The 12,813-nt window shown below is 39.4% G+C and overlaps 4 protein-coding genes across 8 annotated transcripts; 2 read left to right on the top strand and 2 right to left on the bottom strand.

Annotated features, from left to right (window-relative positions):
* The first annotated feature begins 77 nt into the window (after positions 1-77).
* On the top strand, positions 78-2,680 carry LOC148169448 (protein arginine N-methyltransferase 9-like). Its single transcript, XM_088042677.1, has 3 exons — positions 78-310; positions 373-2,235; positions 2,282-2,680. The coding sequence occupies exons 2-3, from the start codon at positions 373-375 to the stop codon at positions 2,597-2,599; spliced, it is 2,181 nt and encodes a 726-aa protein (XP_087898803.1). The 5' UTR covers positions 78-310; the 3' UTR covers positions 2,600-2,680.
* On the bottom strand, positions 2,625-3,687 carry LOC148169447 (serine hydrolase-like protein). Its single transcript, XM_088042678.1, has 2 exons — positions 3,606-3,687; positions 2,625-3,530 (listed from the first exon to the last, which is right to left on the bottom strand). Exons 1-2 carry the CDS (start codon positions 3,658-3,660, stop codon positions 2,680-2,682), a joined length of 906 nt encoding a protein of 301 aa, XP_087898804.1. The 5' UTR covers positions 3,661-3,687; the 3' UTR covers positions 2,625-2,679.
* Positions 3,688-3,742: 55 nt separating this feature from the next.
* On the top strand, positions 3,743-9,557 carry Sfmbt (Scm-related gene containing four mbt domains). Of its 4 annotated transcripts, none has more exons than XM_088042674.1 (8): positions 3,743-3,832; positions 5,811-6,013; positions 6,063-6,306; positions 6,531-7,465; positions 7,522-8,233; positions 8,417-8,703; positions 8,752-8,916; positions 8,966-9,557. In XM_088042674.1, the coding sequence occupies exons 2-8, from the start codon at positions 5,819-5,821 to the stop codon at positions 9,134-9,136; spliced, it is 2,709 nt and encodes a 902-aa protein (XP_087898800.1). In that variant the 5' UTR covers positions 3,743-3,832; positions 5,811-5,818; the 3' UTR covers positions 9,137-9,557. The 4 variants fall into 4 exon arrangements, with proteins under 4 accessions (XP_087898800.1, XP_087898801.1, XP_087898799.1 ...); XM_088042675.1 differs by lacking the exon at positions 3,743-3,832 and adding an exon at positions 5,099-5,185; XM_088042673.1 differs by lacking the exon at positions 3,743-3,832 and adding an exon at positions 5,380-5,524.
* LOC148169446 (serine hydrolase-like protein) lies at positions 3,937-5,104 on the bottom strand. Of its 2 annotated transcripts, none has more exons than XM_088042679.1 (2): positions 4,946-5,104; positions 3,937-4,852 (listed from the first exon to the last, which is right to left on the bottom strand). In XM_088042679.1, exons 1-2 carry the CDS (start codon positions 4,998-5,000, stop codon positions 4,005-4,007), a joined length of 903 nt encoding a protein of 300 aa, XP_087898805.1. In that variant the 5' UTR covers positions 5,001-5,104; the 3' UTR covers positions 3,937-4,004. The 2 variants fall into 2 exon arrangements, with proteins under 2 accessions (XP_087898805.1, XP_087898806.1); XM_088042680.1 differs by having other exon boundaries at positions 3,937-4,874; positions 4,946-5,061.
* Positions 9,558-12,813: the final 3,256 nt, after the last annotated feature.

Below are 12,813 nucleotides of genomic sequence, written 5' to 3'. Positions count from 1 at the left end.
AATTTTGCACCTCTGGAATGAACTCAATGCTCCATATCTCCGGAAATACGACAGATATGGAGAAGCGATTTGCACCATGGATTTTCGCAAAAAAAAATGCGGTCTTGGCATTCATGTTGCGCAGTATTTTCACGGATTATTAATTTCTTTAAAAAAAGTTTAGTTTGTCCATAATTTAGTTGTAAAATTTGTAAAATGGACTTGAAAACACAAACTAAAATATATTCAAATGATTTCCTAGTGGAAAGTGAGATTGGTTTTACCTCCAACGTCCGATCAGCTGATCGCAGCGCTCGCACCCAATAAAAAGGTAGGTTATATTGTTTGTCACCCAAAATCTCCCAAAACATTGTTTTTTCCATTTTCTTCCAGATGGGTGACGATGAAAGGGTGCCCCCACTTCCAAAAGCGCTCACCATTCGAGTGAGGCCCCAACACTACCTAAAACTGGCTCACGATGCCATATCCGCCGGAGATGGGGGCTTAGCCATCAAACATTACATTCAGTACATTAGAAACTTGACCAACCCCGAAGAAATTAAACTCGATGAGCAAATCAATTTAACGAAATTAGTAATGACCCTCAATGATTTTCTAAACAGCAACATTGAGGGGATAGAAGAAGAAATCATGAAGTGCTACCTAGCAGTCATCAACATCTACCCCCAAAACGCGCTTTTGTCCAACTCTTTCGGCGCCATTCTCTTCTCCCAAGGAGAATACAACGCCTCACGTAAATTCCTGAAAGCTGCAGCTGATGCGGGGTTTTTACCCGGCGAGAAGAACTACCTTCATGTCATTTGGCATCTGATCCCGCGGTGGCACTTCCGGATGCTCAATGACCGACACCGGAATGAGTACTACCAAAAAGCCATCACGAAAGCTATAAAACGCGGTTTCAGACACGTCTATGACATAGGAGCAGGTGCTGGACTGCTGTCTTTAATTGCGCTGAAAGCCCATGAAGACGTCCAAGTTGTCGCTTTTGAAGAGAACAAAACGTTGAGCGACGTCGCGACGAAGGTCTTCAAACTCAACAACGTCTCCGAGAGAGTGAAGTTGCTCACTGCGAACTCGAGGACGTTTAACGACCCTCCGGATCCATGTGAGCTCATCGTCACGGAAGTTTTCGATGCTGGAGTGTTTGGCGAAGATTGTCTAGAGACTATACATCACGCGGTCAAACAATTTGGAGGTGGCAAAATCAAGATCATTCCAGCGGCTGTTAAAGTCTTCGTCACGGGATTTGAGAGCTTCCAACTGGCGAAGAAAGTGCGCGTTTTTGGAGATCTTCCAGAGATAGGACTCCCCGAAATGTGTATAATAGATGCCGATAAAGAACCGTACGATTCTGACTTTTTAAAGCCGCGAAAAGACGTGAGAGCGCTGACGAAGTCGCGACAGTTTCTAGCCCTGCGGTTGTACGACATCAACCACTTGACGCAGATCCGGGAGCAAGACGACTTTATGAAAGAGATTGAGTTAGTCTGCACGAATAAAGGGACAGTTTACTCGTTAGCGGTGTGGTTTGATCTGTTCTTGGACGACGAAACTGTCATCTCCACGCATCCTTACAATGAGAAGAACAAGTGTTGGGAACAAGCGGTTTTCTATTTGGATCATCCCATAGAAGTGGATGAAGGTGACACTGTAAGAGTCAAGCCTCGGCTGGTGGAAGGTCGCCTCAACTTCGAGGTGTTGAGCCCCAAGACCACTTGCAAAGACTGTTTCAAGGTGAACAGAGAGGTCATCACGTTCCTCAACGATAAGGATTTGATCCAAAGCGTCATTAAAGCGTCAGAGGATTATACCAACTGCGACAACTTGAAGGTCTTGGATCTAAACCCATTCCCTCTATTTGGTTTTCTCATGGCAAAGAAGGGGGCCACAGTCTTTAATATCTACAAGGACGAAAACGACTTGAATCTCTTCACTTTTCTCAGAGCTGCCAACAACTTGCTTCACCACAAGATGGTTTTCGTCCACGAAGACACCGTTCAGGATTACATGGTTTACGTGGAGAAGCCTGACATTATTTTTAGGGACCTCATTCACGTGGAGACGTGGGAAAAAGAGTTTACGTTTCACAAGGAGTCGTTGAATTGCGAGTTTTTGCCCCGGAAGCTCTGCGTTTACGCCCAACTCGTCAGTTCAGAGTATTTAGATTTTTGCAACCGCGTCGACGACAGCAATGCTTTTGGGTACAAAATCGCAGAAGTTATGAACGAGTATTCAGTAAGTCGACTTTATTTCCAGTGCTACCAACTGACTTTGATTCCAGGGAACTGAACACCCGAATTTCGAGAACCCGAACCCTGAGGACCTCTGCTCCGACGTGGTGAAATTCGACATCTCCGACTTTGACAAAATTGATTTCCACGCTGAAGGTGTTGCAACCAGAGATGCGGACTGCAATGGGATTCTTTACTGGTTTGAACTGCAGATAACAAACGAAGAGTCGAGATACAGCATGTTTAATAGTGTCTACGCTGAGAATTATTGCATGCTTTTACATCCCCGGAAGCATGTTAACAAGTACGATGTTGTTCAGTTCCACGTCTTGAGATATGAAGGGCAGTTAAAGGTGTATTGTGATTAGTCCAGTTTTTAAATTAAAAGAGAAGTTCCTCTAGCATGTTTTACTCAACAATGTACAAAAATATATTTTAAACAAACCGTCTATAGTTTCGCTTTTTGTGTTAATAAGAAATTCTTTACATAAGGTGCCACTACTTCTGGGGTGTCATTATGAACGTCGTGGTGCCCTTCCACTACGTGAATTTCTATATTTTTATAAGTCTCGTACAGGTCGAGGACCGGTTTCATGTAGTTCTTTTGGAACTCTGAAGACCGCCCTAGTACCACCAGAACCGGACACTTCACCGGAAACTTTTTAATGGTGTCCAGGATGTAGCGGAAATCATGAAGAGGAACCATAAAATTCCTCATTCGAGGATCTAAAGTGAAAACGTATCGTCCGTTCCCCACAGATTCTATCCCTCTGGGAATCAGCGCCTTTGCACCTTCTAGACTAATAGATCCGCTCCTCCTTTGATCCTGCAATTTCTGCAGCGCCTCTTCGTACGAATAAGTCGGTCGGTTTCCAGTCTTCAGTTTCTCTTCTAATGCTACACAAGAGTCAAACCTGTCTCTGAGGGCGTCCTTAAACTGACCTGTTGTGACAGGATAAATGTGGATGGTGTCTAACATTATCAGTTTTTCGACACATTCGGGGTACAGTTGGGCGAAAAGAAAACCAATTTGGCCGCCCCAACTGTGCCCCATTATTATACATTTCTCTAGTTTGTAATACTTCAGTACCAATTTGTAGACTAGAATGTTATTGATTGTTTGAATGGGGAAAAATTCAGGGAAACGACTCGATTTTCCATGACTGGGCAAATCAATGCAGATATAACAGAAGGAACGTGGTAAGAGCGGAATTAGTCTATCGAAGGAACCTGCGTTATCCATTACTCCATGAATTACCAAAACGATTGGGTCGTGCGTGGCGCGGCCCCATTGTTTACCTAGAAACGTAACCTATAGTTTTTATTGTGGCTCATTAAAGTGAACAAAACGAGAGTGTCAACTCGATTTTTTACCTGCTATGTGGCCCCAGGGGACTGGAATCTCAATTTCTTTAACGCTCAACTCCATTACTTTTTTAATAAAATGTTTAGTCACCAGCTAACCTCACAGTTCAATGGTCGAAAAAAGCAGTTAAACTACAGTTATTTAAGGGAACAAACTTCAAGGACTTGCTTAAAGTACGCGGGACAGTGATGTAACCCCCATTTTTGAAGAAAGAGAACCCAAAAATCAGCATTAGGTAGATTTTTTTGTATATTTTTGTCGCATGCTCCAATATTTTATGTAACGAGTGCGAAAACATTCGCGTCAGACATTAAAAGGGAGAAAAGGAACGAGACGAGCTCCATAACCAAATTTTATTCAACAAAATATGTAAAAAAATATATTTTTTCTTCTTAAACAAACATTGCCTATAGTTTGGCCCTTCGGGGCAACAAAAATCTCGTCACGTACGGCGCCACCACCTCTGGATTATTGTTATGTACATCATGAGGCCCCTCCACCTGTTGGATCCTTACATTTTTGTACTTCCTCAACAACTTGGTGATCGGTTTCATGTAAATCTGTTGTAACTCTGAAGCACGGCCGAGTACCATAAGCACTGGACATTTCACCGGAAACTTTTTAACAGTGTCCAGGATGTACCGAAAATCGTGAATTGGGTTAATACAGTTTTTGATTCTTTGGTCCAAGGTAAAGACATATCGTCCGTCTTCAACTGGAGATATGCTTCTATGAATTAAAGCCTCTGCAGCTTCGCGAGTAATGTGGCCTGTGCTCCTCTGGTCCTGCAACTTTTGCAGCGCCTCTTGATATGTGTACGTTGGTTTAGTTCCGGTTCTGATTTTCTCTTCTAGTTGTATGCAAGCATCGAATCTGTCTCTGAGACTCGGTTGGAACTGACCGGTAGTTATGGGGAAGAGGTGGATGGTGTCTAACATGATTAGTTTTTCAACGTATTCCGGGTAGATCTGAGCGAAAAGAAATGCGATTTGCCCGCCCCAACTGTGCCCCAAGATGATATACTTTTCGCGTTTGAAGTACTGGAGTATAATTTTATAGACTATAACGTTATTGATTGTATAAATTGGCAAGAATTGTGGAAAATGACTGGATTTTCCATGTCCTGGTAGATCAATACAGATATAACAAAATGAACGGGGTAAAAGTGGAATTAGCCGATCGAAAGACCCTGCGTTATCCATTATTCCATGAATTACCAAAACTACAGGGTGGTCGATGCAACCCCATTGTTTGGCTGTAAACAAAACATACATAACCTAGGTTTTAAACGTCATGCATTAAATTGAAGAAAACATGAATAATAATAAGTGATTTGAATGCTTTTTACCTGCTATATGACCCCATGGCACCGGAATTTCAATTTCCTCAACGACGAGCTCCATATTGTTTGCTAATGAATTGTTAAGTCATCTTATAACTAACCTTTAAATTGACAACTCATACTTAATGATGAGCAGTATTATGCAACAAACCAATAATTGATAGCATTTCATTTTCTAGAAGGACAAACTTCAAAAGATAAGTTTTAAGTGGGTGGTGCTTGGAATTTGCCTCACTGGGAAATAAGGTACTTTGATTTTTCAGAAATTCTTCAATTCTGTGGTCAAGATGCTGTTTTCTGTGGTCAGAAATGTAAAAAGAATCTAAAACTACGCGAAATGCCTAATTTTTAAACTCATCCAGTGAATAATTTTTATACACTGCGTTTAAACTTTGGCGCCAGAGCGCTGTCAAGTTACGTCATAAATCTAGGGACTTTTCTCTCTAAAACCTCTATTGTGTTGGTATCAACTCTCCAGCGAGTGTTCTCAAAAATCACGAATGATGCGTTTGAGTGTGAGCCGTAGTGCGAAATTGTCTAGAATTTTTAAATGAAAATGTGTAGTTTCTAACAACAAAATGAACGGTATTTACTTCCTAATCCAATCCAAATTTGTTCTCAATGCTTAAACTTTTTGCTTGTCGCAATTTGCACGCTATTATTCTCGTTCTTAATTACTTTACATTCTTTGTTTGTAATTGCTGCTCGCTTTTCTTCCTAAAGTAATTCAGTACCACCTGCCTCTTTATTGATTGAAGACTAAATTTTATTTGACGAGTAAAGCAGCTTTAAATAATAAATTACACGTTGATTGATTTTTCATGCAGTTGCAATTGTAGGTTATATAATTACACTATAAAATTGATTCTAGTGTACACGATGCCGGGGGTAGCTGACATGGGAATGGTCTGGATGGGGGCTGGCCAACCCAACCCTGAAATATCCATGGAACTAATGCCAGGGGAAAATCCAGACATGTTGTTGGAACAAGACAATTCTTACTTTACTCCATCCATACACAGCATGTCTAATCAGTCTATGGATGATATCCACACCATACACAGCTCCCAGACGGTAGTCTCTCTATTTCCAGTGAAACAATTACTACACTTTTGACTTACAGGATGGAATGGAAAACTTGGATATGATGCATTATATTGATATGAAGCAAGAAAGTAATGACTCTAGTTATGGGGATGATGACAGTCAACATCCTGTATATATGATAACGACGGCGACACAGACTTTACCATGTCCCACAAGGAAAATTAAACCAATCAAGCATCCTGGGTTGGTGCTCAAAACACCAATAGCTTATCATAGCAATACAGACCCATCAGTGATACCAATACAAAAAGATGGCATTGGTAAGGAACCTGTGGTCCATACAAATGCGAATTAAAACTATCATTGTGTAATTTGTCAAAATTTAATTTGTTTCTAAGTGAAAGTAAGGTAAATTTGTAATCACCCTTCACTTGCAAGTTCAAAATTGTGTAATTCTCGTTACCGGTCTTTATGAAAACAACTGTCTTTTTTGATCAATTTTTTTGGAACTATTTGCCCTTCAATTGTGTGCTTTTGCTTCCAGCCGTCTGCGAGAAATGCGGGGCCATCGGCGTGAAGCACGCTTTCTACACCAGAGAGCGCCGCTTCTGCAGCATGGCCTGCGCCCGCGGCTACAGCGGTCTCATCCCCGAGCCACTGCCGCTCTCTCAACAACAATCTCCCGAAACGCACCACTTTGCCAAACACCGCTTTACCTTGACAACCGAAGACGATTTTACCAACACCATCGCGGATGAACTCCCGCAACTGCCGCCTCCACCAGTTTTGCCCCCCATCGACGAAACCGTACCTCTTATTCGTCGGAAATCCGCCGAACTCGCCAACTCCCATGACTGGGATTCGCAGTTAAATGACCAGTATTTTGTCGCCGCTCCCGTGACTTGTTTTAAGCATGCCCCCATGTCCGACATTTGGGAGAATATTATGGTGGGAATGAAAGTCGAAGTTGAGAACACCGATTGCGATAATGTTTCTGAGGCTTTCCCTGACTCGTTTTGGGTGGCTACTGTTCTTAAGATTGTGGGGTATAAAGCGTTGCTGCGGTATGAAGGGTTTGGGTCCAACGATTCGAAGGATTTTTGGGTGTCGTTATGCTCGAATCAGGTGCATTCTGTGGGGTGGTGCGCCACGAGAGGGAAACCGCTTATCCCCCCAAAGACGATAGAGGATAAGTACGGCGATTGGAAGGATTTCCTGAGCAAGAGGCTAACGGGGGCGCGGACGTTGCCTTCCAATTTTAGCAATAAAGCCAGTGATAGTCTCAAGTCCAGATTTCAATGCGGCCTTAATCTAGAAGTCGTCGACAAGAACAGGATTTCGCAAGTTAAGGTTGCTATTGTTCACAAAATTGTGGGGAAAAGGCTCAACGTTAAATATTTCGACTTGCCCTCTGACGATGGCGGATTCTGGTGCCACGAGGACTCGCCGCTGCTGCACCCCGTCGGATGGGCGAAAAAGGTGAGCATCTAACAGGGCTACAAGAAAACACTGATAAACTGTGTTTTTTCTTCTAGGTCGGGCACCATTTGGTGGCTCCAGTGAACTACCTAGAGCGCGTCAACCACAACATCTTCGATGACGACGACGCCACCGACGAGCTCTTCACCCCTTTCCAAATCGGCTCAAAAGAACGCAGTGAGGGCGGTTTCTGCATCGGAATGAAACTCGAAGCAATCGACCCTCTCAACTTATCTTCGATCTGCGTCGCGACGGTGATGAACGTCCTCCGTCACGGCTACATTATGATCCGAATAGACACCTACGAATCGGACATGACCGGCGCCGATTGGTTTTGTTACCACGTGAAATCCCCGTGCATTTTTCCGGTCGGTTTCTGCGAAAAGCACGGAATTCCATTGACACCACCGAAAAGTTACGATCCGGAAACGTTCAATTGGAGAACTTATCTCGCTGAAACTAATAATGTGGCTGCGGGGCCGGAGTTGTTTAGTTCTTTTGTGCCGATGCATGGCTTCGTTCCAGGGATGAAAATTGAGGCTGCTGATCTTATGGATCCTAGGTTAGTTTGTGTGGCAACTATTGCGAAAGTGGCGGGAAGGTTATTGAAGGTGCATTTTGATGGTTGGGAGGAGGAATACGACCAGTGGCTAGACTGCGAAAGTCCCGATATTTACCCGGTCGGGTGGTGCCAAAGTGTCGGGCATAAACTCGAAGGACCGCCGGTGGTTTCCAAGCCCACGGCGCCCGTGGTGAAAATTGCGAAAGGTAAACATCGCCGAAGGTGTAATTGAAATGCTTTCAAACTCCAAAGGTTCCCGTACATCATTGATCTGTCAATAAATATTTAAACGCGCTTGTTAGCATTTCAATTACATCGACAACAAGTGGAAAAAACTTCGGAATAATAATACTGCTAAAAACAGCGATAATTATCGTTTTCCGTTTCAGCGCCAGGCAAGTTTATTATAAATAAATTTGTTGAAGGTCTGAAAAAGCGAGGAAGAAAAAAGAAAATTAAAGACGTCCCTCAGAAACCCCCCGCAGTGCCCAAAGCGATCAAAACCGAGCTTTTGGATCCTGAAGAACTTCCTTCGTCGAATCGGGAAGAAATGGAAGTGGTCGATGACAATCAAGGCCCAGAAGCAGGTCAAGAACCTGCTGGTCCAGATCAAAGTTTACCAATCTCATCAGATGCAAATCCACCACCGGAACGCAAAGCAACATCCTACATAAATGTACTCAATCATCTAAGTTTGAACGAGTTGTAACGCGTTTTTTTGTAGACGACTAATCCAATAAGTACAAAACTAATACCTCGTTTAGTGGATAACTCAGGAGGAAACTGTGACACGAGCGAACTCTGCCCGGAAGAATGGAACGTGTTCGATGTAGCTCAATTTTTAAGAGTGAATGACTGCGCTAATTATTGCGATTCGTTCAGCAAACAGGTGGGATCGAAATGGGTGGGTTGTGGTGGTACTGATCGTATGATTACAGAAAGTCGATGGGAAGACCATGATGAATCTCAGTAAAGAGGATATTTTGGACTACACCGGTGGTAAAGTAGGACCATCGCTTAAAATTTTCGATCTCATACAACAGCTAAAAATTAAAGTAAATCCAGCGCAAAATCGCCATATGAAAGCAAATATCAAAAAGTTCTTATAGTGCCTAAATCTGTTGACAGTTTGTGTGTATATAAAAATAGGTTTTAAAAAAATATTTTATATAAGCTTGGTATTTATCTCTTAGTTTAAATTTTGTGTGTGTGTTGACCAGATCACTACCAGAAATTATTTATATATCTTGGAACTGTATTTTCTACTTTCTGTGGTTAGTTACAAAGAGTTATTAAGTTCATGTATTTTTGTACAGCCAAATCGCATGTTCACTTTTTACAGGTTCATATTAAATGAATTAGGCGAAACACTTTATTTCGACGAGCTTTTCACATTAATTAGGTGTTTATGTTGCTTTTCCAGGTGGATACTTATTTGTGTAAAAACTACTAGAACAAATATTAATTCAACATTGTGAACCAACCTGATATTGACTAGGGAAAATTTGAAATACAAAATCGTAAAAAAAATCGTTTTTCCGTGTCCTCTTCATTTTCAGGCGCAGTTACGGAAAATGGATTCATCAGCAAAACTACACCGGTAAGTCCTATTAATATCTCTTCTAACGCTAATAAACCCTAGATGTTATGACAACAAAGTCATTTCGTTTGAGTAATTGAAAAGACGTGTTTGCTATCGTAATTAAAGTCGGAAAATAAATCATTCAGAATTACACTTTTTATAAAACTGCTCGCGTGAGTTTCTCGTTTTTGAACCTTCAGTAAACAAACTAGTACAGTATCTTCGATATTATCTAACGTTTCGCGGGTTATTGACTTGAAAATGAAAATATTGCATTCCTAACATTAACATTACACAACCGTTTAAGCCGCGGCGATTCAAGATGGTCGTTCTTATAAGAATCACCCGGTAATTCTTATCTCCATTGATTCCAATCCGTCGCGTAACGCCGACTGAAATTAATGAACCTCATTTTTTCTCTTATTTTAAATAATACAACTGCGACAGATTTACGTTGAATGAAAGTACGCGACAAAAAAACTGCATGAATACTTTTTTAATGAATGGGTTGCGAAATTCTTTACTAAACAGAAAATGTCACAATGCTTCGAAATCATTGGCGGCGGTTGCGTTTTTCGGGAGTTTTTGATAAGAATTTTATCCGCTTCAGTTTGGCGTCTGATTAGAGACGCTGGAAATTGTAGTTTTGGAGGGAAGGGAAGCGCCCAGTGGCGTAGCGAGAGCGCGTGGATGGAGGTGCGTGTTCGGGAATATTCCGAGTCGTTTGTTTGTTGACGCAAGAGAACGGGTAATCGCACGCAAAAATAAATAAATTACACGTAATTTGCGACAGTTGTTGGAATTTTAAGCAGGGAAACGTCACCGCAATTTCGTAATTAAGAATTTTTATTTTATTTCTGTGGATTTGTTGATGTTTTACAGTTTTTTTTGCGGTTTCGCAATTTTTGGGTCGGTCTTACGAAACTTTTTAATTTTACATTATTTTCGGAGTTGATCGCGGTTTTGTTATGTAAATATCTGGAAACAATTTAAAAAAAAATATTTTTTGTTGTAATTCTATGGATTTTTTAAACACATTTTACACAATTTTTGGTACATTTTACAAAAAATTGCGTTTTTAATACTGTAATTATTTGAAAAATTGTTAATTTTGGCGATTTGTGTAAGAAAATTGATATTTTTGTTTTTGAAAAACTAACGCTTTTTTTTTTTTAAATGTTGGATATTTTAATTTTGTTGATGTAATTTTTTTGATTTTAAATCCACAGGCAAAGACCGACATGCATGAAATCGCAGCAATTGATAATAATTCTAGACAATGACCAAAACTTGCTTTTTGACTGATTAATTTTTCAAAAATTTTTTTTTTCTAAATTGTATTCTAGTTTTTCAATCGCACGCAAAATAAATAAATTAGACGTAATTTGCGACAACTGATGGAATTTTAAGCAGAGAAACGTCACCGCGATTTTGTAATTAAGAATTATTTTTCAATTCTATGGATTTTAAACTGGATTTAAACTTTAATTTTACATAATTTTTGGAGTTTATCTCGGTTTTGTTAATTATGTATGTGATTTTTTTGGAAACAATTTCAAAATAACGTTAGCACTACATATTCTACACTTTTTCAAAATTCGATTGAAATTTTTTAAATAAATTTGACACTATATATTTTGGTACATTTTCAAAAAACCCGCATTGTTTTAATAATGTAATTTGAAAAATTTATATTTTTTTTTGTAAAATCAAGGTTTTTTTGTTTTTCTAAATTTTCTGTATTTTAATTTTATTGATGGGATTTTTTTACTTTAAATCCACGGGCAAAGAGTCGAAATGCATGAAATCGCAGCAATCGGTAACAAAAAAAATTATTAAAAAAGATTGGCGCATCTACAATTTTTGAAAATTTTATTATTGTTGAATAAACATAACTATGTGAATATTTAGAAAGTCGTCGGTTTTTACAACTTGAAACATTATCGTGAATTTTGAGTCAAAATATGCGCTCCCGCCATTTTTGTATATTTTTCAGAAATTGTAATTTTATAATAATTTATGGATAATCGAAAGATTATTTCAATATTAAAGAGATGAATCGATAATAATTCTAGAAATTGACCAAAAGTTGCTTTTTGACTAATTAATTTTTCAAAAGTGTGTTTTTTTTCTAAATTATATTCTAGTTTTATCGCAGGCAAAATGAATAAATTACACGTAATTTGCGACAACTATTGGAATTTTAAGCAGAGAAACGTCACCGCGCTTTTGTAATCAAGAATTATTATTTTTTAATTAAATTGATTAATAATTTTTTAATATGAAACTTAAATTTGACATAATTTTTGATTTTGTTAATTATGTCTGTGAATTTTTTGGAAACAGTTTCAAAATAACTGGCACTACGTATTCTACACTTTTTCATAATTCTATTAATATTTTTTAAATAAATTTGACACTACATATTTTGGTACATTTTCAAAAAACCCGCATTTTTTAAATATTGTAATGATTTGAAAATTTGTTAATTTTGGCGTTTTGTGTAAAAAAAATTTAATTTTTGGTTTAAAAAAAAACCTTTTTTTTGTTTTTTTTCTAAATAAAGCTTCGGTTTTTTTAATTCTGTCAATTAAAATTTTGTGAATTTTAGCATCTTTGAAAAATTTGTCGTGGATTTGAGTTTAATTTTGGAAAAAAATGTCCGTCCGCCGTTGTAGTTCAATTTTCATATGTAATTGTATTGATATTCCTATATTAAAGAGATGAAATTGACAGGAAACCTAGAAGTTGCTTTTTTTTTCTAAATTAAATTTTAGTTTTTCTGGCACAGGACAAAAAAAAGGAAAATGCATTAAAAAGATGTCAATTTTTCGAATGGGCTCAGCATAAGCACGCTTTTTTGAGTTTAATTCGTGGCCCCGGCCTGCGCCCCGCCACTGGTGCTCGCGGTAGAGTTGGCGGGAAGGACGTAGCGTAGAAACGCTGTGGTCTATACTCTATGGGCGGAGCCTCACCGCCAGCTGGCAGACGAACATCAGCTCCCGACTCCGTTTCCTCCGCGTCGTAAATAGTGCCACTATGTAATGAGCCCTAATCGATTTGTAAAATGAATTTGGGTAAATCAGTGACTCGTGTGCATCTAGTGTGTGAATCTAATGTGATTTGGTGTAGTGATCGAGTAAAGATTGTGAATTTCAGTGATTTTCAGTCGGCGTATGAATATTACATTGGCGTCAACCAGGC

Source organism: Gnatocerus cornutus, chromosome 8, assembly GCF_029298725.1.
Source record: "Gnatocerus cornutus isolate USDA-ARS CGAHR chromosome 8, icGnaCorn1.1, whole genome shotgun sequence".
In the NCBI taxonomy this organism is placed as follows: Eukaryota; Metazoa; Arthropoda; class Insecta; order Coleoptera; family Tenebrionidae; genus Gnatocerus; species Gnatocerus cornutus.
Note: the sequence above shows the minus strand (reverse complement) of the source record. Positions and strands in the feature narration are given on the sequence as shown.